We start from the raw sequence: 24,111 nt of genomic DNA, 5'->3' as shown, positions 1-24,111 counted from the left end.
CCTAAAAGAGGTAGTAAATAGCGTGTTGGAGTTCTGAGGTGACTGTGGTCTGGGCCAAAGCCACCCATTGTTTCTAGTCTGCAAAAGCAAGTTATTATATGTAAGTGAAATTCTTCATTTTAAGCTAACTCTGCATATAAAGCCAGGCTGGTGTGCCATCCTGTGTGATGTCCAGCAGTGCCCCAGCCCACACACCATGTCCCTGCCTGCCTGCACTGGCCATCACAGTGCTATGCTGGGGTGACCAGATGTCAGGTTTGCTCCCCTTCTTCATCCCTGGCTTGCTGTTCCTCTGGCAACGCAGGAGGACGCCGTGTTTTAAGTGGCTGCATAGCTCTTGGGATTTGCTGCTGCTTTGTGAGAGCTGGTGTGCTCCAACTAGGCAGGGGATTCTGAGCCGTAGTTTGCCAGCTTCTGGCCCCTCTGGCTCAGCCTGGCTGCTGCGGGCAGCGGGATGAAGCTGAAAGTTAAGAGAGAAGATGTACATTCTGCTCAGCTGCTGGAGCAAAGGGCTTGCAGGGTGTGATCAGGTGAGGAAAGGAGCGAGACAACAGGGATGGGAGAGGAAGGAGTGGGAGGAAGGCAGTTGTTAGATCGTCTCTGCTGTACTGCGTAACTTCAGCTCAGCTTTGTAGCCGTCCCCGTGACTTAAACTCCCCTTCTGCCCTTGGAGAAAAGGAACCACTTGTGCTTAGTAGTTGCACAGCAAGTGCTAGAGAGCCAGTGCCTTCAGGCGAGGGACCTTTGCAGGACTTCATGACCTCCCATGGCTCCTTAAGCCCTTTGGGACTACTGCACCCTGCTGAGCTCGTCCTTGCCACCATGCAGAGGAGGAGACAGGCTGCCCCACTCTGGCCAGGATGTTCCTTCCCCAGCTGTTATGCTTCAGACTTTTTTTCTTTAATTCTTTAAGTTAAGCGTTATTGCTGCTAGAACCTGTCCTAATGCTGTACTTCTAAAAGCACCTTGTTCTTTTTTTTGTTTGGTAGATCTCCGAAGCTGGGAAGGACTCCTTGCCTTCTTGGTTACACTGGAACATGGAGAGCAGCTCCCTGGAAGGGCTGCCCCTTGACACGGACAAGGGCGTCCACTACATCTCGGTGACCACGCTGCAGCCCTTCCCAAACGGGAGCTACGTGCCGCAGACTGCAAATGTCTTCTCTGTGGAAGTCCACCAAGAAGACCACAACGAGCCTCAGTCGGTGCGAGCAGCCGTCCAGGATACAGGTGATGCAGCACCATTTGTGTGTGGCTCGGAAGAGCCGGTCACTATCCTGACTGTCATTTTGGATGCTGACTTAACAAAAATGACACCAAAGCAGAGGATTGAACTCTTAAACAGAATGAGAAGCTTCTCGGAGGTGGAACTTCATAACATGAAGTTGGTTCCTGTTGTAAATAACAGACTCTTTGACATGTCAGCCTTCATGGCTGGACCAGGAAATGCAAAGAAGGTGGTGGAAAATGGGGCCTTACTCTCATGGAAACTGGGATGTTCTCTGAGCCAAAACAGTGTCCCCAACATCAGCAAGGTGGAGGCTCCAGCTAAGGAAGGAACCATGTCTGCCCGCCTTGGCTACCCTGTTGTTGGCTGGCACATCGCTAACAAGAAACCTCACCTCCCAAAGAGGATGCGGCGGCAGATCAACGCCACCCCTACGCCTTTGACTGCCATCGGGCCGCCCACCACTGCCGCACAAGAACCACCAACCAGGATCGTCCCCACCCCGACGTCGCCCGCCATCGCGCCTCCCACGGAGACGACGGCACCCCCTGTCCGGGAGCCCATACCGCTGCCAAGAAAGCCTACGGTCACCATCAGAACGAGGGGCCCCATCGTCCAGACGCCCACTCTGGGACCGATCCAGCCAACCAGGGTAGCAGAAGGCACCGGCACGGCCTCCGTGCCAATTCGCCCCACGATGCCTGGGTACGTAGAGCCCACAGCGGTGATCACGCCACCCACAACTACCACCAAGAAACCCAGAGTCTCCACTCTGAAGCCAGCCACGCCGTCCACAACGGATTCCTCCACGGCGACGACGCGAAGGCCTACTCGAAGACCCAAAACGCCCCGTCCGACGAAGCCTCCCAGCACGACCAGATCCCCCATCTCCAAGCTGACAACGGCCTCCCCGCCGACCCGTGTACGCACCACAGCTAGTGGGATCCCCCGGCCCTGGGAGCCAAATGAGCCACCCAAGCTGACGAACCACATTGACAGGGTCGACGCGTGGGAGGGCACTTACTTTGAGGTTAAAATACCCTCGGATACTTTCTACGACAAGGAAGATACCACCACTGACAAACTGCAGCTGACCTTGAAGCTGAAGGAGCAGCAGATGATAGAGGAGAATTCGTGGGTGCAGTTCAACAGCACCAGCCAGCTCATGTACGGCATGCCGGACCACAACCACATCGGGAAGCACGAGTACTTCATGTACGCGACCGACAAAGGCGGGCTTTTTGCTGTGGATGCCTTTGAAATCCACGTGCACAAACGCCCGCATGGAGACAAGTCTCCGGTGAAGTTCAAGGCCAGGCTGGAAGGGGACCACAACGCGGTGGTGAACGACATCAATAAGAAGATCATGCTGGTGAAGAAGCTGGCTCTGGCATTCGGCGACAGGAACAGCAGCACCATCACAGTGCAGGACATCGCCAAAGGCTCCATAGTAGTGGAGTGGACGAACAACACGCTGCCCCTGGAGCCCTGCCCCCGGGAGCAGATCCGGACTTTGAGCAAAAAAATTGCGGATGACTCCGGTGGGCCGAGCCTGGCTTTCTCCAACGTCTTGCAGCCTGAGTTCAAGCCTCTGAACGTGTCGGTGGTCGGCTCTGGCAGCTGCAGGCACATCCAGTTCATCCCCGTGACAAAGGACGGAAGGGTGATCTCGGAGGTGACGCCGACGGTGGCGGCGGGCAAAGACCCCGAGAAGAGCAGCGAGGACGACGTGTACCTGCACACCGTCATCCCTGCCGTGGTGGTGGCCGCCATCCTCCTCGTGGCCGGCATCATCGCCATGATCTGCTACCGCAAGAAGAGGAAAGGGAAGCTGACCATCGAAGACCAGGCCACCTTCATAAAGAAAGGCGTGCCCATCATCTTCGCCGACGAGCTGGACGACTCCAAGCCTCCGCCGTCCTCCAGCATGCCCCTCATCCTCCAGGAGGAGAAAGCCCCGCTGCCCCCCCCGGAGTACCCCAACCAGAGCATGCCGGAGACCACGCCGCTCAACCAGGACACCATCGGGGAGTACACGCCGCTGCGGGACGAGGACCCCAACGCGCCGCCCTACCAGCCTCCCCCCCCCTTCACCGCACCCATGGAGGGGAAGGGCTCCCGCCCGAAGAACATGACCCCGTACAGGTCCCCGCCACCCTACGTCCCCCCTTAACGAACGGGAGGCTCTCGGGGGAGAAGGGGCCTCCAGCTCCACGCCAGTGCTGTCTGTGGGCCGGCAGCCCCCTCGCCAGCCGGGAACCCGAAACCCCAGCCCACTCCCCAGCAGGCCCTCCCCGGCTGCGCCCGCCGCACTGGAGCGCTCGTGGGACTCGGGGGGACACTTGTTTTATTTTTGCCTAACAAGCTTTGGTTTTATTTTATTCATAGAAAAAATTCTCGGCTCAAACACGCCTTCCCGGCGGCTGGGCTTCTGGCCGGGGCCGGGGTGGTGGGCAGGGAGGGGGGACGGGATGGGACGGGGCGGGAGGAGCAGGCAGCACTGGGGTAGCACTCTGGGTCTCCGCTGTTTGCCTTTAACACTAACTGTACTGTTTTTTCTATTCACGTGTGTCTAGCTACAGGACGTAACATGAAAGGTAGCCTAAAAATAATTAAATTCAAGGGACTTTCTGAAGTCGATGTTTTAAGTTTTTACATTTAATCTGCTGTTTACCTAAACTGGGATGTGTAGTTTTGGGGAGGGGGAGGACAGTGCTGTGCTGCAGGTGAGCTCCAGGGGCGATTTGGGGCTGCCTAGGGGGAGGCCCTTGACGACAGCCAGCCTCCTCCTCCTCCTTGGGGGGATTGGCTTCTTGGTTTGGGGTTTGATTCTTTTATTTTTTTATTATTTTTTTTTTTAATCAAAGAAATCCTATTTTTCTCACACATCATAAAATAGTCATCAGTTGAGTCAGACTGGCTTGGGGTACCTATGGCTAAGCGTGGGGGCAGCTGCCCGCACCTCGGGGTGCAGCGCTGTGCTGGGGGGGGAGCTCGCGGGAGGGTGAGCCGGGCCCCATGCCGCGACGGCTTCTCTGCTTCCCAGCGAGCGCCGGGGTTGGGGTGGTCTTTTTTAAGCAAAACCCCCTCCCCGCAAGGTGTTTTGGCGACGGTGGGGTGTTTTCTCCGTAGCACGGTGCTGTCTCTTTGCCTCAAATCCTCCTTAAGAGCGGTGCCGGAACGGCCTGGCCAGCCCCTGGCTCTGGGCCGCATGCCTCTTCACGGCTGCTCCGTGCCCGGATGCTGTTGGAAAAGATAAAAAGTTAAAAAAAAAAAAAAGAAAAAAAAAGAAAAAGAAAAAAACAAGAAAAAAAAAAAGTGCCAGGAATAGTTGATAGTCAAAAAAAAAATCAGTGAACTCTCAAAATCTAATTTTTTACTAAATTTTTGATACAGCCTCAAATTGTTTTATTAAAAAAAGACTTAAAAACCGGTGTACGGCTGCCAGCAGTTTGTACGAGCTTAGCTTCCTAGTGCCGGCTCCCTGGGCCCCGCCGCCCGGCTCAGGCCCCGCTTCTCGGGGGCCGCCTCCTGCCCCTCGGCTGCCTCTTCCTTCACTTTATAGCTGTTATTTTTCTCTCCTTCGCGCTAAATCATTTTAAGCATGGATTGACTTTGTGTTTTCCCTCAGCCTTCTTTGGGGTGCGTTGGGGAGGGAGGAGAAGTAACCCCTGTGTGGCAGGGGGGGGGTCCCAGCGCACACCGAAGCCATACCCACCCCCTCCCTCGGGGGATGGTGCGCTGTCGCGGCCGGGCGAGCGGCTGGGTGGGCCGGGGCCCTGCCTCTGCTTACCGGGGGCGGGGGGGGGGGGGCTCTCCCGGTGCTGGCCATGAGGGAAGGCGATGGGCCGGGGGCGGGGGGAGCGCCGGTGAGGCGCTCGCCGTCCCTCTCCCCGGCCTGGCGCTGCGATTTCGGCGTCGCGGGGGTCGGTTTCCGCGTTGTGTAAAGAAAACGTTATCGAGTCAATAAACCGTGTGCTTTACGACGGCCCTGCCTCTGCCACCGCCGCGGCGACGGGACCGGGCGGGCGCCGGCGGACCCGCGGCGGGAGCGCGGCGCCCCCTGGTGGCGGAAGCGGGAGGGGTGGGTGTTCCCGCTTCCGGTGGGCCGCGGCGTGTGACGCCACCGCGCACGGCCCGGCTCCGCCCAGGAGGGGCGGCCGCGCTGCGCCGCCATGTCGGGAGCGGCGGGGCCGGGGCCGGGGCCGCCCGCGGGGCAGGGCCGCTCCCCGCTGCCCTGCGCCCCCCGCCCCGCCGCCGCGCTCCAGCTGGCCGGGGGGGCCGAGCCGGCGAGGCCCGGTGTCGCCGTCATCGACCTCCGCTTCCCCCGCGGCGCCGCCGCCGACGTGAGTGCGGCCCCGGGCCGGGCCGGGGCGGGGGGTGCTCGGGGGCGGTACCGGTGTGGAGAGGGGGGCATAGCGGGGAAGGTCCCGGGGGGGGGGGGGGGGGGGAGGGTGCCGGTCCCGGTGCGGGAGGGGGTACGTCGGGGGCGGCAACGGTCCCAGCATGGGGAGGGGATGCCGGGGGCGGTGCCGGTACCGGGTGGGTGCCGGTGCCGGGGTGTTACCAGGGGCAGCACCTGTACCGGTGTTGGGCGGGATGCTGGGGGCGGTCCGGGACCCGGTATGGGGGGAGCGATGCCGGTGCCGGTCCCAGTAGGGGGGAGGGGGGAGGATGCTGGTGCTGGTACCGGTACGGCGGGGGGGTGATCCAGCGCCAGTACCGGTACGGGGCGGGGAGGGATGCCGGTGCCGGTCCCAGTAGGGGAAGGGGGGGAGGGATCATAGAATCATAGAATCAATCATTTCGGTTGGAAAAGACCTTCAAGATCATCGAGTCCAACCATTAACCATGCCCCCTAAACCATGCCCTGGAGTACCCTGTCCACTCGCTTTTTGAATATCTCCAGGGATGGTGACTCAACCACTTCCCTGGGATGCGGGTGCCGGTGCCGGTACCGGTACGGGGCGGGGGGGATGCCGGTGCCAGTAGCAGTATGGGAGGGGGATGCCGGTGTGGGTGGCGGTCCCGGTACGGGGAGGGGGGCTGCCGGTGTGGGGGCTGAGGTGGCCGGTCCCGCAGGTGCAGGAGATCGTCTTCAGGAACTTCTACACGGCCTTCCTGAGCATGCGGGTGCAGCGCCCCGGCCCCAGCGGCTCCCGCCGGTGGGTGACCTGCCTGCGGGACTACTGCCTGATGCCCTGCCCGCACACCGAGGAGGGCTCCCAGGACTACTTCTCCCTCCGCCGCCACCAGGTCGGCACGGCCGGACGGTGACCGTGGCGTCACCCGCGCCTCTGGGGCTCGCCCCTCTTTGCCCACACCACGGGACGGCTCCCGGGCCCTGGGGCCCCGTGCCGATGCCCCACCATGCCCCCACGGCAGCGGCTCTCCTGCCCCTGCCAGCCCTTCTCGGCAGCGAGGGTCTCTGTGCTGGTCCGGCCCGTGCCTGGCTCTGCCCAGCCAGCCACCGTGAGGTGACACGTCCCTTGGGCTCCTTCATCTGGGATGGGTTCGGGCTTTTTTGGAGGAAATCCCACAAGCTGCCCCGGAGCGGCGCCAGCCTGGCCAGCCCCTGCGGTGACAGCTCCCTTCGTCCTCGTCCCAGCAGATGCTGTGTGACATGGACCAGGTGACAGCGGTGCGGTTCATCCTGCGGCAGCCCTCCCCAGTCTGGCTCCACTTCACCATTGAGGAGCTGCAGATTTTCCCTCCTGGACAGAAGGTGAGCGGGGGCCGGTGCTGCCCTCCCTGCCAGGCGGGGATGGAGGTGGGATCGGGGACACCCTTGTGTGACCCTCTGGATCTGTTTCAGAGCCCCCAGAAGGATTTCCCCTCCTGGCTCTCCCAGTTGACTCCTCCGGAGCAGCCAGCCAGCCTACACGGGGTGAGTGATCCTCGCTGAGGTATTAGGGGGAAGGAGGGACCTGTGTGGGGTGCTGGCCACGGGCACGAGCGTCCCCTGTGAGGCTGCCGGCCCCATCCCTGCCCTGTCGGCTCCACACCCCCACCAGGAATAGCTGCAGAGCCCCAAAATAACCCGCCTTGTGCTGGAAGTAGTTTGCAGTGTTCAGAAGAAAAATATCTCCATGGGGATGTGCGATTTGAGGTGACACTTAAGTCTACCTGCCCTCTAGTCTGGGGACAGGAATGTCCCCATGGGAGCGGTGGGTGTGCAGCATCGCTCAGCCGGCAGGTGGGACGCGCGGGGACGGGGTGGCCTGGCTGGTCCCCGGTGTTTTGCAGAGGGTGCGCCCCGGGGAGCACATCGCCCGGCGGGGGCGGCATGCAGGCGGAGGGAGGTCACAGCCATGGCACATGTTTACAGCTTGCGAGCCACATCTGCCTCTCTGGCGGCCTTCGGTGAGCAAAGTCCGGGCAGAGCAGGGCAGGGGCGGGCAGCTGGCTCGCCCACGGAAATCTGCTGAATCAGCCACGGGCGCTGGGCCAGGAGCGGGGCCACACTGCACCGCACCTCCGGGGCAGTTCTGCCGCCAGGCTTTGGCGCTACGGAGCTTACGCTGCGTTGGCGGCAAGGCTCCTGCCAGCCACGACAGGCCTGGGAGCTCTGGTCCCTGCCCAGCTGTCTGGCAGGCTCGGGAGGACACCCCGGTCCCTTGATGATCGCTTGGATCACATTGCCCTTGGCAAGGGGTGGTCTGGGGGGACGCTGGGGCAGGGGAGAAGCGGTGCGGAGCTTCGCCCCAGCCTGGAGAGCTGCTGCGGAGCCTGCAAGTCCCGCCTGGCTAAAGGTCCCTGCGGGGAACCGGCGCCTGCCGTGGGGTTTCTGCTGCCTGGCCCAGGGAGCGTGGCAAAGAGAGGCTGTTGGGAAACTCTGGACTGTGCGATTAGGTTTTTAATCATTAGCCAGTGATCTGCTTTCTGTCCTTGCCCTGGACGCCTGCCAGCAGAGACGGGCTGTGTCGGCACCACGGCACCCAGGCCTCAGGGTCACCCGTTTCCCCAGCTGCCTGTTTTCCTAGAGCGGGGCCCTGCTCGCCCCGTGTTGGGAAACCACCAGCAGGTCGGGAGTGTGGGCACCATCGCGATAGTGCCCGGCTCCCCGGGGGGCACAGCCATCTGGCCACACTGCTGCCTGAGCCCAGGGTGTCCCAGCCCATCTGGGCCATCCCCGCTCCGCAGCATTGTGCCCGCTTCTTTCCAGGAGCTCCCTGACCCGGAGAAGGTGTCGACGGAGGTCCAGCAAATGTGGGTGCTGACAGAGGTGATCCGGGCTCGCCAGGCAGCTGCCCGCATCGGGCGCTTCGACGTGAGTCCCGCCATCCTGCTTGTGGGTGCTCCGGCCTCGCCACATTGCTGGAGGATCCCTCCCGGCGGGGGCTGCTCCCGGCGGGATGGGGTGGGGGTTTGGGGTGGGCTGTCCCGGCAGAGCGACGGTGCTGTGCCAGGGACCGACGGTTGCTCTTTTCCAGGTGGACGGCTGCTACGATATCAACCTGCTTTCCTACACGTGAGCCCCTCCGGTGCCGGCCGGAGGGAGCTGGCTCCTCCGCGCTCCCAGGGCCCAAGCGGACTCCTGCGCTCCCGCATCGGCCTGCGTCCCTGCAGCCCCGGGGAGGTTTCCAGGCCCTCCCCGTGCCCCTTCCCCAACTCCTCCTGCGCCGGCTGGCAGCGGTGGGCAGCGCTGCTGCCCCGGAGTCCCCCCCCCCCGTGAGCCTCTCCCACCCCGGTGCCCCGCAGCCGCCGTGGCTCTGCTCTCGGCACGTCCCACGCCGCTGCTCGCTGCTGCGGGCAGAGCCCGGTTCCCCCACCCTACCTCTGCCCCGGGGAGCGGACCCTGGCCCTGCCTGCGCTGCAAGACGGGGCTCCCGCGGAGACAAAGGGGCGCTGGGGCCGGTGCCCACCGCGCTCGCTGCCGGGGGGCGGCGGGGAGAGCCTCGGTCACGACTAAAAGCTGCTACGTTGGTCCCGCCTGTGCCCGCCTGTCTCTCTTGAAGGGGGGGATGGCCGTCCCCGGGCAGGACCCGCACCCGGCATTCCCCCCCCCCCTCCGCCTCCCCTTCCCCGGGGGAGGCGGTGCCGGGGGGCGGAGCGGGGCGGGGGCCGGCCGGACTCCATGTCCCAGGCGCCCCGGGGCCGGACCGGGCCGTGCCAGGGAGGGAGGGAGGGAGGATGCTGCGGGCGGGCTGCCGAGCCGCGCTGCCCCGCCGCCCCCCGGGCTCCGCGCCGCTGAGCGGGGTCGGGGGGGAGCGGGGAGCCGAGGCCGGGGAGGGGGGGTTGAAACGGACGCCGCTGGACGCCCTGCACCGGTCCCGCGGCGGGCGGATGGTGCCGTTCGCCGGCTGGAGCCTGCCGCTGCACTACGGGCAGGGCCACCTCCAGTCCCACCTGCACACCCGCCGCCGCTGCTCCCTCTTCGACGTCTCCCACATGCCGCAGGTAGCCGGGGAGGGATGGGGGGCCGGGACGCGCACACACATTCACACCGCCTCACACCTCTCTCCCCCACCCCCGGCCTCTTCCAGACCCGGGTGTACGGCCGGGACCGCGTCAGGTTTGTGGAGAGCCTGGTGGTGGGGGACATCGCCGAGCTGAAGCCGGGACAGGTACGGGGCACCGGGGCGGGGGGAACCCCAGCATCCAGCCAGGCCAAAGGTCTTCAGGGATGCCCCGGGGGGGGGGGCGGGGGGGTGGGCAGCCTGCCCACGCTCCCAAGGGCCGTGTCCCGCAGGGCACCTTGACGCTGCTCACCAACGAGAGGGGCGGCATCGTGGACGACCTCATCGTCACCAACGCGTTGGAAGATCACCTCTACGTGGTGTCCAACGCCGGCTGCGCTGACAAGGACTTGGCCATCTTGAGGGTACGGGGCCGCCCGAGCCCCGCGGGAGGTGGGGACGCGCGGTGGGAATGAGTCCTCCCACCTTTCGGTGACGTCCGTGGCTGCACGGGGCGAGGCGGCCGTGGCCGCGCGCGGGGGCCGGCCCCAGCCCGGCCCCCACGCTAGCAGCCCGCTGTCACCCTGGCAGGGCAGAGCGGCAGAGCTGCGGGCCGCTGGCGGCGACGTCCACCTGGAGGTGTCGGACAACGCGCTGCTGGCCCTGCAAGGTAGCAGGGGCCCCACCTGGGCCTGTCCTCCTCTGGGTCCTTGCCCGACAGATGTCAGTGCCATCCCCGTGTCCCCCCCCTTCCCCGGACACTGCCATCCCCCAGAGCCACCTGCCTCCCCAGGTCCCTCCATGGCACGGGTGCTGCAGGCGGGGCTGTCGGATGACCTGGCCAAGCTGTCCTTCATGAACAGCATCACCACGACGGTCTTCGGTGTGCCAGACTGCCGGGTCACACGCTGCGGCTACACCGGCGAGGATGGCGTAGAGGTACCCTGGGAGCTGCGCCAGCACCTCCCCACCACGGTACCGAGGGAGGGAAAGGCCGTGCCCTGCTGACCCTCCCCGTGTCCCCCCACAGATCTCGGTGCCCGCGGGGCGGGCGGTGGAGCTGGCTGAGCGGCTGCTGGGTGTCCCCGAGGTGTGGCCGGCGGGGCTGGCAGCCAGGGACAGCCTGCGCCTGGAGGCCGGGCTCTGCCTCTACGGCAACGACATCGACGAGACCACCACGCCTGTCGAGGCCGGGCTGCTGTGGACCTTGGGTAGGTCGGGGCCGCGTCTGCCCGGGGGACGGGCGGAGGTGCAAGGCAGCCCCACGTCCCCACGGGGACCAGGTGGGCATCGCTGACCCTCGCCCATCTCTGCCCCGCAGGGAAGCGCCGGCGCGTGGCCATGGACTTCCCCGGCGCGGCCATCATCATGGCGCAAGTGAAAGAGAAGCCGAAGCGCAAGCGCGTGGGGCTGACGTCGGTGGGACCCCCCATCCGTCCCCACACGGCCATCCTGGGCCCCGAGGGCATGCCTGTGGGTAGGTGGGGGAAGTGGGGCTGGGGCTGGTGCGGGCACGGCCCCGAGCTGCACCCATGGCAGGCGAGGGTGTTGAGGCTGCCAGCCCCCGCTCACCTCCCTGCGTCCCCACGTCCTCAGGCACGGTGACCAGCGGCTGCCCCTCTCCCTCCCTGGGCAAGAACATCGCCATGGGCTACGTGGAGGCGGCGCATAGCCGGGCCGGCACCGCGCTCACCGTCGAAGTGCGGAAGAAGCAGCACCCGGCCCTCGTCACCAAGATGCCCTTCGTGCCCACCCAGTACTACATGGCCAAGTGAGGCCAGCCCCTGCCACCTCGGCCCCAATAAATGCCCCTGCCCCGCTCTCCTGGCCTCCTCTCCAGTGACGGCGGTGGGTGCCAAAGCACAGGGCGGTGGCTGGGGCACAGTGCTTTAATGGTGTGGGCAGTGCCCAGCGGTCCTGGTGCTCCTCACTCCCGGTGCGTCTTCGCTGGCTCCGCCGCCAGGCCCTCCCTGCAAGAGAGGGGCAGCGTGAGCAGGGCTGGCACGGCACCCCGGCACAGCACCCCAGCGTGGGGCGAGGGCACCCACCCACCTGTGCAGGGCAGGCAGGGCTGGGGCGGCACATACTGGGGCGTACTGGTCTGAGGGCAGAGCTGGGAGGGCAGGGCGCTCACTGGGGTGCACTGGTTTGGGGGTGCAGCTGGGGGGGCACTCACTGGGGTGCAGTGTTTTGGGGGCATCGATGGGATGGTGTTCACTGGGGCGTACTGGTTTGGGGGTGCAGCTTGCAGGGCGCTTACTGGGGTGCAGTGGTGTAGGGCACAGATGGGAAGGTGTTCGCTGGGGGACACTGGTCCAGGGGTGCAGCTGGGGGGATGCTCACTGGGGTACACTGATCTGGGGGCACGGATGGAAGGGTGTTCGCTGGGGGACACTGGTCCAGAGGTGCAGCCAGGGGGGGCACTTGCTGGGGTGCACTGGTCAGGGGGTGTGGCCAGGAGGGCACACCCAGGGGTGCACTGGACCGGTGGCACAACCCGGAGGACGCTCTCCGGGACATACTGGGCTGGGGAGGGAGGGGGGGGGGGCACTCGCTGGGCTGTACTGGTCCAGGGCTGCAGCCAGGAGGGGGCTCGCTGGGACGTACCGGGCCGGCGGGGCGGGGCGGGGCGCTCGCTGGGGTGCCCTGGGCCGGGGGTGCAGCCGGGAAGGCGCGGGCCGGGGCCGGGCAGGGCCGCGGGGAGGCCGCGGCGAGCGGGCCGGGGGGTCGGCGGTCGCGGGCCCGGTCGCGGTCGGGACTCACCGGGGCGGGCAGTGCCGCTCGGCGGCGCCGTTGCGTCCGGCCGGGCCGGCGGGGGAGAGGGAGTGTGCGCGGGGCCGACCGGGCGCGGGGCCGGGGCCGGGGCCGGAGGCGGTGCCGGGGCCCAGGCCGGTGCCGGGGGGCCGGCGGGCGGCGGGCCCCGTCCGGTAGCAGAGCGCGGCCACCGCCCCGCCGTAGGCGCGCCAGGCCAGGCGGACGCCCAGCAGGCTGAGGCCCAGCCAGAGCAGCAGCAGCTGGCACAGCACGGCCCGCACGTCCTGTGCCGCCCACTCGGCCGCCAGCTCCCGGCCCAGCGCGCCCAGGGCCCGCCACGGTGCCTGCCAGCCCGCCGCCGCCGCCGCCGCCGCCATGGCTGCGCCGGCCGGGGCGGGGGCTTCCGGGGGGGCGGGGCCTCCGCCGGGGGGGCGGGGGCTTCGGGGATGGGCCCTTCCCGGAGGCGAGGATAGGGGCGTGGCCTCCGCGGGGGGGCGGGGGCTTCGGGGATGGGCTGTTCCCGGAGGCGGGGATGGGGGGCGGGGCCCTGAACGGTGGGCGGGGCCTCCGCAAGGGGCGGGGGCTTCGGGGATGGGCCCTTCCCGGAGGCGAGGATAGGGGCGTGGCCTCCGCGGGGGGGGCGGGGGCTTCGGGGATGGGCTGTTCCCGGAGGCGGGGATGGGGGCGGGGCCTGAACGGTGGGCGGGGCCTCCACGAGGGGCGGGGGCTTCGGGGATGGGCCCTTCCTGGAGGCGGGGGTGGGGGCGGGGCCTGAGCGGTGGGCGGGGCCGCCATGGCGGGCAGCGGCGAGGAGGGGCTGTACTCGCGGCAGCTGTGCGTGCGGGGACCGGGGACCGGGACCGGGACCGGGACCGGGACGGGACGGGACGGGGCGGACCCCCGGGCCTCGCTGACGGCCCCTGCCCCCGTAGGTACGTGCTGGGCGGCGGTGCGCGGCGGCTGGCCGGGGCGGCGGTGCTGGTGTCGGGGCTGCGCGGGACGGGAGCGCAGGTGGCGGCGGCGCTGGTGCTGGCGGGGACCGGGCGCGTCGTCCTGCACGACCGAGGCGCCGCCTGCACCGCCGACCGCGCCCACCAGGTACCGGAGGGGCCGGGCGGGGTGGCCCGGAACGGGTACGGGTACCGGGGAGGGTGTCGGTAACGGGTACGAGCGGGGATGCCGGTAGCGGGTGCAGATATGGGTGGGGATCCTGGTAATAGGTACAGACAGGGGTCCTGGTAATGGGTACGGGCGCGGGTGGCGGTCCCGGTAACGGGCAGAGGTATGGGCAGGGGTCCCGGGAATGGGTACGGGAACAGATGGGGTTCCCAGTAGCGGCTACAGGTATGGGTGGGGGTCCCCGTAATAGGTATGGGTACAGACAGGGGTCCCGGTAATGGGTACGGGTGCAGGTGGGGGTCCCGGTACCAGGTACGGGTGTGGGTGGAGGTCACAGCAATGGTTTGGGTGCAGCTGGGAGATCCCTGTTGCAGGTATGGGTACAGGGTGGGGGGCTCCCAGTAACAGACACAGGTTGGGGGTCCTGCTAAGGAGTGTGGAATGGGAGGTTCCTGTGATGGGTATGGCCCAGGGTGCCCCTCATCGTCACAGGTAGGGCCCACGGGGTGTCCCATGTCACAGGTATAGTCCTCAGCAGAGGGGCCCTCACCAGTGCAGACAGGGCACCGTGGAGCACCCTGCTGTGGCAAGCAGCACCCCAAACCCACAGGGTGCCCTGCCATGTGCCCACCCTGCAGTTCCTCCTGGAGGACAGCGATGTAGGCCAGAACCGTGCCGAGGCGTCCCAGCGGGCCCTGACCGAGCTGAACCCCCGCGTGGCGGTGGCAGCTCACATCGGGGAGCTGTCGGAGGACTTCCTCACCTCCTTCCAGGTGAGCCCGTGCCCCCGTGCCCTGGGGCCCCCTGGGATGGCGGTGCCCGCTGACAGCCCCGGCGCAGGTGGTGGTGCTGACCGAGTCCTCGCTAGAGGAGCAGCTCCGCATCGGGGACTTCTGCCATGCCCAGGGTATCTGCTTCATCGTGGCTGACGCCAAGGGACTGGCGGGGTAAGGGGTCGCTGCCACAGGGTCCTGCCACTGGCTCTGGGTCACCTTGTCCCCAGAGCCCCCAGCTCTGCTCTGCGGGCCACATCCCCGTCCTGCTGGTGGGGCTGCTTGGCCCAGGCAGGACCTGCCAGTGCTCGGGCAGCTTGGTGAGGTGGACCCCATCGGTTCTCTCCAGGCAGCTGTTCTGTGACTTTGGGGAGCGCTTCGTCGTTGACGACCCGGCAGAAGGGGACCTGGTGTGTGCTGCCGTGCAGCACATCTCCCAGGTAGCAGGGTAGCCTCAGATAGCTCCCCCCAAACACTGCTGCCTCCTCCAGTGGCTTTATGCCACCCAGTTCTGGTCTCCCACCCTCACGTCCCTTCCCCTCCTCAGGGCAACCCAGGCGTGGTGACATGCATGGGGGCAGAGGACAGCCACGGCCACCTCTTCAGCGACGGTGACCTGGTGACGTTTTCTGGCGTGGAGGGGATGACGGAGCTGAACAGCCGGGAGCCTGTCCCCGTGCGCGTGTTGGGTGAGCCGCCCGGGGGTTCCCAACTGCCCCAGCCCAGGTTTGGAGAACTCACCGGGTCCTTAGTGGTGACCGTGACGTCCGTCCCCCTCTCGTCCCCAGATGCTTTCAGGCTGGAGATCGGCGACACCAGCTCCTTCTCGCCCTACCGTCGTGGCGGCCTGGTTTCGCAGCTGCGGCTGCCCCAGGTGCACTCCTACGTAAGTCCGCCCTCAGCCCCGCGGTGCTGCTGCCCGGGCTGGGGCAGCGCCGTGCCATGCCGTGCTGTTCCCCAGCCCCGGGGAAGCGCTCGCCCGAGCCCTGGCGCTGTGCCGGCAGGAGCCCCTGCGCCGAGCGCTGGCAGAGCCCAAGATCCGGGTGGCGAGTCACGAGGAGCTGCCGCGAAGCCACAGCCTGCACGCTGCCTTCCAGGCCCTGCACGCTTTCCGTGGGGAGCAGGGTCGCCTGCCCCGGCCCAGGGCGCTGGTGAGTCCCCGTCCTGCCCCTGCCTGCCCCACCATCACCCTGCCCAGGGCTGCCCTCGCCCCCTCTGCTTGCAGGCAGATGCTGAGCGAGTGCTGGAGCTGGCGCGGAGCCTGGGGGCACAGCAGGGTCCCCTGGATGAGGACATCGTGCGAGCCTTCGCCAGCGTGAGCGCGGGGAACCTGTGCCCCGTGGCCGCCATCGTCGGGGCCCTGGCGGCCCAGGAGGTGCTGAAGGTGAGTGGGACAGGGGTCCCGGGCCCTGGAGTCCCGCCGGTCATGCTCCTCATGGCTGTCCGGTAGCGCTTGGCGACCAGGTGCAGGGCCGGGCAGCAGGGCTGGGGTGGGATACAGGGGGACCTCGCTGGCCACGGAGCTGACGGGGTCCCGTTCACCCCAGGCCATCACCAGGAAATTCCTGCCCCTGGACCAGTGGTTGTACTTCGACGCCCTGGAGTGCTTGGCGCTGGAGGGGGCCACGCGGCTGACGGAGGAGGACTGCGCCCCGGTGAGAGCACGTGCCGAGCCCGTCCTGGGCGCTGGGGCTGCCGTAACCACCCGCGCTCACGCGGCTCCTCCGTCCCGGCAGACGGGCTCTCGCTACGATGGGCAGATTGCTGTCTTCGGGGCCACCTTCCAGGAGCAGCTGGGCCGCCAGAAGTACTTGGTGGTGAGCTGGGGCGGGCGCCGCGGTGCCAGGAGAGGCTACGGAGCAGCCGGCCAGCACGCGGGGAGCTGCAGCGGCTCTGCCCCGGCAGGTGGGAGCCGGTGCCATCGGCTGCGAGCTGCTGAAAAACTTTGCCGTGATGGGGCTGGCAGCGGGGCCAGGCGGGGACCTCACCGTCACCGACATGGACACCGTCGCCCTCTCCAACCTCCATAGGCAGCTCCTCTACCGCTCGGCGGATATATCGGTGAGGTGCTGCGAGGCAGGGGCCGAGCTCCCCCTAAAGGGCACCTTGGCTGTCCCGGGGGGCTCCCCGGGGCCGCGGGGTGGGGGAGAGCTGCCCACCCCTCTCTGTCCTGGCAGAAGCCGAAGTCGGTGGTGGCCGCGGCGGCCGTGCGGCGCATGAACCCCAGCGTCAGGGTGACGGCTCACCAGAACCAGGTGGGACCTGCCACCGAGCCACTCTACGAGGACGACTTCTTCCGGCACCTGGACGGTGTCGTCGGCGCCCTGGACACGCTGGAGGCCCGTGAGTGCTAGGGAGGGGAAAGGGGCTGAGCCCCGGGACGTGTCCCCCCGGCTCCCCAGCACCCCTGACCCACCACAGGTGCCTACTTGGAGAGCCGCTGCCAGCGCTGCCTCACGCCGTTGCTGGACTCAGGCACGGAGGGGCCGCGGGGGAACGTGCTGGCCATGGTGCCCCCCCTGACCAAGCCGCTGGGGCCGGCCGGCGCCCCTGGGGACGGCACCTTCCCCCTCTGCACCCTGCGGTACTTCCCGCGCACCATCCAGCACACGCTGCAGGTAGGCTGTGCCGCGCCAGCCCCAGCACCCAGCAAGGAGGTACTGGGACCTTTGTCTTCCTTTCCCATTTCCCCCTCCGGCCGTGGCCCGGCAGCGGGCCACGGGCAGGATGCGGCCCCAGCTGCTTCCTGCTGGGAGCCCAAGCTCTGCCGCCAGCCCCAGCACAGCCTCGCCCTCTCCCGGGCTTGGGCTGGGGGTCCCGGGGGCCACAAGGTGGGGGTCCCAGTGCTCAACCCCTGCTCCCCCTCCACAGTGGGCCCGTGACGAGTTTGAGGGGCTCTTCCAGCTGCCCGCGGAGCACGTCAACCGGTTCATGGAGTGAGTGGGCTTGGGAGAGTGGCACTGGGAGAGGGGCTGCCGGCCCTGCCGGGGCACTGCCTGCTGCTGCCGGGGTTGGGGAGAGGGGGACGGACTGCTCATCCCGCCCAGGGTGTCCCACGGGATTGCTCCCGGGCCAGCAGCAGCGGTGCCTGGTTTTGCAGAGACCCGGCTTTCCCAGAGCAGCTGCCGGCGGGGAAGGCCCTGGAGGTCCTGGAGCAAGTGCAGGGCAGCCTGTGGGAGCGGCCACGGGACTGGCAGGACTGCGTGCGCTGGGCCCGCCGGCACTGGCAGAGCCGCTACCACGATGCTATCGCCCAGCTGCTGCACACCTTCCCCCCGGAGCACGTGAGCCCGGCACCCCCCCGTGCCCTCTCCCCTCTGCCAGCCACCCCTTTCCCCTCTGCCGGCTGCCCCACCGCAGTCATGGGGACGGTGTCCCCAGGCCTGACTCTGCTCTCCCTCTGTGCCAGGAAACCAGCCCGGGTGTCCCCTTCTGGGCAGGGGACAGGAGCTGTCCCCATCCGCTGACGTTCAACCCCGACAACGTGAGTGCAGGGGAGAGCTGCGGGGCCCCCCACCGGGGACAGCGTGGGTGGGGGGAGAGCCGAGTCTGTGCTAGGGGTACGGTAGATGCCGGACCATAGTCGTGCTCCATCTGCTACCGCCTGTCCGGGGCTGCCAGGTCTTGGGCTTGGTCTGTCCCCATCCCCTAGTTGGCCGGGGCACTGCTGGGGACAGCCCACGCATGCTCTGCTGCAGGAGGAAGAGAGGCACCTCCATCTCCACATCGGGGCAAAGTGGGCAGCCTTTGGCCATGTGGGCTCGTGGACCGCCCCGGCTGCCCGGACCCTCTGCTCCCACAGGACGCCCACCTGGAGTACATCCTGGCCGCTGCCCACCTCTTTGCCCAAGCGCACAAGGTGCCACCGTGCAGCGACCGGGCGGCCGCCCAGACCATCCTCCGCAGCGTGGTCCTGCCGCCCTTCGCGCCCCAGGAGGGGCTCCAGATCTCCCTCGCGGAGGAGCAGGAGGAGGCACAGGCGCCTGCGGGTGAGGCTCCCTGTGCCCCTGGGTCCCCCAGGGCATGTCCCCAGGTCCAGCCTGGTGGCGGTGGGGCTGCAGTGCTGCTCGTCCCTGCCCCAGCACCCGGGAGGACCCGGACCGAGAGGGCGGGCACCGTGCCACGGTGCAGGGGTCCAACCCCAGGGGTCTCTGTGCCCCCAGACTGCGGGCGGCTGGCAGAGCTCACCCAGGACCTGGTGCAGCGGAGAGAGGAGCTGGTAGGGGGTGAGGAGGCGCAAGTGCCCCTGATGGAGCCCATCCACTTCGAGAAGGTACCTGGGGCCGGGCAGGCGGCCCTGCTCAGCTTGGGGGTTGGTGGCTGCTAGTCCCCACAGGACGCCGATGTCCCCACAAGAGGCTGATGTCCCTGCGCTCTTCCTTGCAGGACAACAACATCCACGTGGACTTCATCACGGCAGCGTCCAACCTGCGCGCGGAGAACTACGGCATCCCCCCCGCCGACTGGCTGACGGTGAGGGGGGCAGCCCGCGGGCTCACAGGTCCCCGTCCCACGTGGGGCAGCTGGTGACACCCCTCCCGTCCTCAGAGCAAGCGGATCGCCGGGCGGATCGTGCCCGCCATCATCACCACCACGGCGGCCGTGGCCGGGCTGGCGTGCCTGGAGGTCTACAAGCTGGTGTGGGGGTGCCGGGACCTCAGCTGCTACCGCAACAGCAACCTCTGCCTGTCCGACTGCCTGCTGCTCCGCGTCCAGCCCCTGCCACCCCCCACCTACCGGGTAGGACCCGCTCCCCTGGGGCAGGGCAGGTGGGGGACCCCCAGGGGTCTCGGGGTGTCCCACCCAGCTCCCGGTGGCAGCCGCCGTGGCGCAATGCCAGGGGGACCCAGGAGCAAGGAGGTGGCCACGCAGGGGGGGCAGCCCTGGCCGTGGGGCTCCGGAAACGGGGCCGGGTGCCGCGGCGGAGCAGGCGCGTCGCCGGGCGGCGAGGAACCGGCTCCTTCCTGCGGCCGCCCCCCTGGCACCGGCCCGCTGCCGCCATCCCGCTCGGCCCAACCGAGGTGCTCTGGGGTGCCCGTGGGGGCTGAGGCAGCCCCGCCGCCCCACAGCGGGCCCCACGGCGAGCCCCGCGGCCGGGGGGCAGGAGGCCGTGGCGGCCGTGCACATCTGGCTTATGGAAACCAGCTGCAGCAGCCGGAGAGAAGCTGGCACCGGGCCGGGAAGGGCCGCCCGGGGGGGAGCGGGGCTGGGGGTCCCGGCAGCGGGGGGCCAGGCCGCAGCCGCTTTGCTGGGGAGGGAGAGCGGGGGCGGGGGCAGGCCCAGATTGGGACCGTCTGGGCGATAGAGGCCCCTTTGTCTGGGGGTTTATGGCGTGCGAGGCAGCCCTTCCGGCACGGCAGGAAGCTCCGATTGGAACCAGATTGGCCTGGGGGGCCCCGGGCCGGGGGCAGGAAGAGAGGGAGGGAGGCTCCTCCACCGCCTCGCACCGGCTCCGCCACCGCTTTGGGTTCCCCGGCCGCCCCACGGCCCCCCATCGCGCCCCACGGGCCGCCCGGCCCTGTGCCGTCCCGGCCGCCGTGCCCCCCCCACGTTGGCACCGTCCCCGGGGTGGAGGATGCCGCTGGGGCCGGCCGCGTCCTCGCGTCCCCGAAGCAGCACCCGGCACCTCCGCGTCCCACGGCGAGGACGCCCGGCGCGACGTTTCGCGCCCGGCCGCTTGGCCGTGGTGGGAGCGTGTGTCCCCCAGGCCCGCTTGGCGTGACCTGCGCTCCCACAGGGGCCCGGGGAGCTCACCTTGGCGGGGGCGAGGCTGCGCTTTCGGGGGCGCTGGGACGAGCAGCGGCGTGCCCTCTGCGCTGGGCGGTCACCGCCCCGGCGAGGATGGGGTTAAGGGCTTTCCACCCCGGTGGGATAAGTGCAGGCAGCAGAAGGCAGGAGGGGAGAGGGGCCAGGTGCGAACGCCCCTTCCCGAGCGGGGCCGGGGCCAGCACAAGGCAGGGGCTGGCATTGCCTGCGGCGAGGGCAGATGGCAGGGCGGCCGTGCCAGACGGCGCGGGGCCGCATCCAGCGCTCGGCCCCGAGGTCGGCGTCTCGTTGGCCCCCTCCGGCCAGAGCCGGGGTCGGGGGGGCCACGGGTGTGAGAAGAGGCGATTGTGCGGGGCCGGACAGCCCTTCAATGGCCCTTTGTGCGCCCTTCCTGGCCCAGGGCTGGGGGCAGCGCCGGCCCCACGCCAACTCTGGCCAGGGAGACGGCTGTGCTCCCCAGTGCCCCGGACCCCTGCGGTGCCCTCATCCCCCTGCCCCCAGACCGGTGCCTTTTCCAGCCCTGCTGTACCCCAGCCCTCGTGCCCTGCCAGTCCCTGCCCCATGGGGCTGGGTAGCCGGGATGCGGGGTGCCAGGACCGGTTGCTACCCCACGCTTCTCGCTTGCAGTACGGCGGGCGGGAATGGAGCTGCTGGGACCGGCTGGAGATGCGGGCAGTCGGCGCAGACGGGCAGGAGATGACGGTACAGGATGTGCTGGACTGGCTGCAGGTGAGCCCGGCGCGGGCAGCACCCAGTCGGGTCCCCCTGGGGGGGGTGCGGGGCTGGATCCTGACACCCAACTCTTGCAGAGGACGCACGGCTGGACCGTGACCATGCTCCTGCGCGGCCACACTCTGCTCTACGACAGGGAGGAGGATGAAGAGACACGGGCCCGGCAGCGGGTACAGAGGTAGGTCTCCAGCTCCAGGGCCCAATCCTGCCCCGCTGGGGCTGCCAGACCCCTCTCCCTCCATCCTGAGCCACTCCAGCTGCAGCACAGCTCCCAGCCAGCTGCTGGATAAACATCCTGCCGGCAGCGCGTCCCGTGGCGGGACCCCTGCCCGGCCCCTCGCTGCCGGCCCCTGTGTCTCCCCAGCCTGGCCGGGTGCCCCAGAGGGGCCTAAGGCTCCCCCTGAGGCACCCGGCCAGCCTCGGGGGACAAGCCAGCATCCCCACAACCCCCTTTCCCTGCTACAGGTTATCGGAGAACCTGGAGGCTGCCGGGGAGCCTCGGCAGCGGGAGCTGGAGCTGCTGTATGTGTGTGAGGGAGAGGATGCTGAAGCCGAAGATAATCGTCCCCCTCTTCTCTGCTCCTTACCCTGAGTGAGGGGCTGGCACCCCCCCACCCCATGCAATAAAAGCTGCAGAATGCATTGACCCTTGTTGCAAAACCCCCCCTGCCCGGAGTCGGGGTGCAGGCAGGCCCCCCCCCCTTGATAAATGTCACTGCACCCATACCGTACAAAACCAGGGTTTATTTACAGCGGAGGACGGTGCAGGCAGCGGCGGGCAGGGCTAAATGTAGCCGATAACGTCGTTGCAGATGATGGGCTGGCGGCTGCGGCTGTTCATGAGGGCGGTGAAGCGGTGGAAGTCCGTGGCCAGCTGGGCGATGTTGCTGTGGGACTGGTGGAAGCAGGCGCCCTTGGGCTGCCCCCCCAGCCCCAGCGGGCAGGAGAAACGCTTGGTGGCTTCACGGCCCCCCGGCCGGGCACCCTCAGCCCCCCGGGGCCGGGCCATGTTGGCCAGCTTACGGCGGACGTTGCCCGAAAGGCTGAGCAGGAAGGCGGGGGGCTTGGCCAGCCGGCGGGAGGGCTCGGCAGGGGTTCGGTGCCGGGGTTCGGCTCCCACCTCAGGCAGGTCCATCCAGTTCTCCACCAGGTCGGCGAAGCAGTTGTCGCCCAGCACCAGGGGCTGCCGGTTCCGGCTCTGTGACAGCAGTGCCACGGTCCAGTCCCGCGTGTCGGCTGGCTCTAGCGCCCGCCACTGCTCCAGGCAGGCGTCCGAGGTGGATTTGGGGCGGGCGCGGCGGGCGGGGGCGGGCGGCGGGGCGGCGGGGCCGGCGGAGAGCCGGTGCGCCCGCTGGCAGGGCGGCGGGTGCCGGCGCCGCACGGGCGCCTCCTCCTCCCGCCACGTGCCCCCCGACGCCTCCGAGTACCCCGAGTCGAACTCCAGGCTGCGCTCGCTGGCTGGGGGAGAGCGGGCGGCCAGGCCCCCGCCCTCCTCCTCCTCAGCCCCCGGCTCCAGGCTGCAGGCCGAGTCCGCCGCCGAGCCGGGGCGCGGGGGGCACGCGGGGCGGGGGGCCGGCCCCGGCGCCCCTCCGGGGTGGTGCGGTGCCTGCCGCGTGCCGGGCATGTGCGTCCGCGGCGCCGCCCCTGCCTCCCGCCGGCACCGCTGGGGGGAAAGGGCAGGTCAGCGTGGTCGTCCCCGTTCGCCCCGGCCAGCGCTGCGAACCCCCGTCCCACCCCCCCCGGCACCCCGTGCCCCCCAACCCCGGCTCGGGGGGGCTTTGCTCGCAGAGCCGGGCGTGCGGCGGGGTGCGGGGCGCAGGTCCCGGCTTGTCTGCAGCCCCGGGCCCCGCTTTCCTGCGGCTCCTGCGCGGAGCCGGCCGGCGTGCAGCGGCATGTCGGGTGAGCAAGCAGGCACCCAGCCCCGGCCGTGCCTGCGGGAAATGACACAGGGCCACGGCACGTAGGAGCCGGGCGCCCTGCCGTCCCCCCGCCGGCCCACCAATTACCCCCGCCCCGGCGGGACGGCCAGCCAGGACGCCCCACTGGCGGGACCCCGCTCGGTGGCGCAGGGCCAGCTGCAGCCCCAGGGCACCCACGGGTGCTAGGGTGGGGTTCTCCCCCCCCTCCCCCGTGCGTTGGCAGGGCCACCCCACCCACCCTGTGCCCTCCAGCCGGGGACACCCTGGGTGACGTCAGGGTGCAGCCAGGCCTGTTCCCCGGGGCCAGGGCCCCCCCAAAGCGCCGTGGAGCGTGGGGGGCCGGGGCGGCCGGGGCTGAACAGAGCATGGCCGGGCGGGCGCTGGAAGGGGCGGCTGGCTCCCGCAGCCGGGCCGCTCCTCGCTCTTGAATTCCTATTGTCTGAACCCAAAAGCAGGGTGTTACGTCCGCTTTCCTTTCCGCGCTGGAGCCTCGGGAAGCTGAGCGAGCAGGAGGGATCGCTCCCCCATCCTGGTAAACCAGCCCCCTCCGGCCTGCCCCGACGGAGCTGCTGGCCAAGCTGTCCCTGTCCCCATTCCGGTCCCCGTCCCGGTCCCCGTCCCCCTCCCCGCTGGCCGGGACCCTCTCAGCCAGCCCTGCTGGCGACATGCCACCGCTCCGAGCTGCCCATCCCGGTGCTGGCCGGGGACGCCGGCGCACCCGGTTGCGGGGAGCAGGGTAGACGTGTGGCAGGCCCAGGGGAGCCGGCTGGGCCACCCTGTCACCGCCGGTCCCCTCGGGGCAGCCCGGGTGGGCGGGAGGGTGGCAGCTGCGGGGTGGCCGTGCCGCTGGCACCCCGACGGCCGGACGCCGTGGCCCCTGGCCACCCGCGTCCCGCGGCCACCCGCGCCCCCCACCGCCATCCGCGTCCCACCGGACGCCCGCGTCCCCCGCGCCGCCTTGGCCTCGCTCGTGATGTCACGGCGCTGATGTCACTGGCAGCGCCCTGACATCACGGCAATGCCCGGGCGGGGCGGCGGGGCGCGGGCAGGGTGGCCCCGTCCCCTCCCGGTGCCCGCGGCGGCACTCACCCGGTCGGCGCCGAGCTGGCCCGGGCAGGCGTCCGGGCGGGCGCTGTGCATGCCCGGCCCGGCCCCGCTCCCGGTCCCGCCGGTGCCGGTGGCGGAGCAGCAGCGGAGCGCGGCGCGGCGCCCGGCCGTCCCCGCCGCCTCCCGGCGCTGCCTGGGCGGCACCGCCCCGCCCCGCCGCAGCCAATGGGGCCGCCGTAACGTGAGCCCGGCCCGCACCGGCACCGGCACCGCCGCCCCGGGGCCCCGCCCCGCCTCCGCCCCGCCGCCCCGGGGCCCCGCGCCGGGCACCGCGCCGGGCACCGCGGGGGCGGGCACCCGCTGGGCGAGGCAGGACC

General features: G+C 69.0%; 6 protein-coding genes across 11 annotated transcripts in view; 4 read left to right on the top strand and 2 right to left on the bottom strand.

Annotated features, from left to right (window-relative positions):
• DAG1 (dystroglycan 1) overlaps positions 1 to 3,860 on the top strand; it is a 54,794-nt gene extending 50,934 nt beyond the window's left edge. For all 6 annotated transcript variants that reach the window (XM_052777335.1, XM_052777341.1, XM_052777336.1 and 3 more), the window contains exon 3: positions 990 to 3,860. In XM_052777335.1, coding sequence (XP_052633295.1) covers positions 990 to 3,398 — 2,409 coding nt within the window. In that variant the 3' untranslated portion in view covers positions 3,399 to 3,860. The remainder of the gene's footprint in view (positions 1 to 989) is intronic.
• A 1,508-nt stretch (positions 3,861 to 5,368) lies between these two features.
• On the top strand, positions 5,369 to 8,921 carry NICN1 (nicolin 1, tubulin polyglutamylase complex subunit). The gene is made up of 6 exons (XM_052778526.1): positions 5,369 to 5,571; positions 6,308 to 6,481; positions 6,837 to 6,950; positions 7,041 to 7,112; positions 8,391 to 8,495; positions 8,659 to 8,921. The coding sequence occupies exons 1-6, from the start codon at positions 5,401 to 5,403 to the stop codon at positions 8,698 to 8,700; spliced, it is 678 nt and encodes a 225-aa protein (XP_052634486.1). The 5' UTR covers positions 5,369 to 5,400; the 3' UTR covers positions 8,701 to 8,921.
• A 168-nt stretch (positions 8,922 to 9,089) lies between these two features.
• On the top strand, positions 9,090 to 11,445 carry AMT (aminomethyltransferase). Its single transcript, XM_052778525.1, is given in 10 exon segments — positions 9,090 to 9,228; positions 9,231 to 9,347; positions 9,350 to 9,625; positions 9,712 to 9,792; positions 9,918 to 10,049; positions 10,216 to 10,294; positions 10,418 to 10,563; positions 10,655 to 10,835; positions 10,946 to 11,101; positions 11,221 to 11,445. Coding segments are annotated over 10 exon segments (1,386 nt in total). The 5' UTR covers positions 9,090 to 9,189; the 3' UTR covers positions 11,400 to 11,445.
• Positions 11,446 to 11,499: 54 nt separating this feature from the next.
• Positions 11,500 to 12,796, bottom strand: TCTA (T cell leukemia translocation altered). The gene is made up of 2 exons (XM_052778528.1): positions 12,388 to 12,796; positions 11,500 to 11,594 (listed from the first exon to the last, which is right to left on the bottom strand). Exons 1-2 carry the CDS (start codon positions 12,753 to 12,755, stop codon positions 11,552 to 11,554), a joined length of 411 nt encoding a protein of 136 aa, XP_052634488.1. The 5' UTR covers positions 12,756 to 12,796; the 3' UTR covers positions 11,500 to 11,551.
• A 359-nt stretch (positions 12,797 to 13,155) lies between these two features.
• Positions 13,156 to 21,410, top strand: UBA7 (ubiquitin like modifier activating enzyme 7). Its single transcript, XM_052778404.1, has 24 exons — positions 13,156 to 13,212; positions 13,311 to 13,476; positions 14,136 to 14,270; positions 14,338 to 14,444; positions 14,620 to 14,710; positions 14,818 to 14,959; positions 15,059 to 15,156; positions 15,275 to 15,421; positions 15,496 to 15,654; positions 15,818 to 15,925; positions 16,007 to 16,087; positions 16,176 to 16,331; positions 16,448 to 16,613; positions 16,692 to 16,888; positions 17,142 to 17,206; positions 17,371 to 17,554; positions 17,680 to 17,754; positions 18,073 to 18,259; positions 18,434 to 18,543; positions 18,657 to 18,743; positions 18,819 to 19,010; positions 20,664 to 20,765; positions 20,846 to 20,946; positions 21,234 to 21,410. Exons 1-24 carry the CDS (start codon positions 13,172 to 13,174, stop codon positions 21,358 to 21,360), a joined length of 3,024 nt encoding a protein of 1,007 aa, XP_052634364.1. The 5' UTR covers positions 13,156 to 13,171; the 3' UTR covers positions 21,361 to 21,410.
• An 82-nt stretch (positions 21,411 to 21,492) lies between these two features.
• INKA1 (inka box actin regulator 1) lies at positions 21,493 to 23,908 on the bottom strand. Its single transcript, XM_052778405.1, has 2 exons — positions 23,777 to 23,908; positions 21,493 to 22,431 (listed from the first exon to the last, which is right to left on the bottom strand). The coding sequence occupies exons 1-2, from the start codon at positions 23,825 to 23,827 to the stop codon at positions 21,553 to 21,555; spliced, it is 930 nt and encodes a 309-aa protein (XP_052634365.1). The 5' UTR covers positions 23,828 to 23,908; the 3' UTR covers positions 21,493 to 21,552.
• Between the last annotated feature and the right edge of the window lie 203 nt (positions 23,909 to 24,111).

Source organism: Harpia harpyja, chromosome Z, assembly GCF_026419915.1.
Source record: "Harpia harpyja isolate bHarHar1 chromosome Z, bHarHar1 primary haplotype, whole genome shotgun sequence".
In the NCBI taxonomy this organism is placed as follows: domain Eukaryota; kingdom Metazoa; phylum Chordata; class Aves; order Accipitriformes; family Accipitridae; genus Harpia; species Harpia harpyja.
This window is presented reverse-complemented; position numbering and strand designations above follow the sequence as displayed.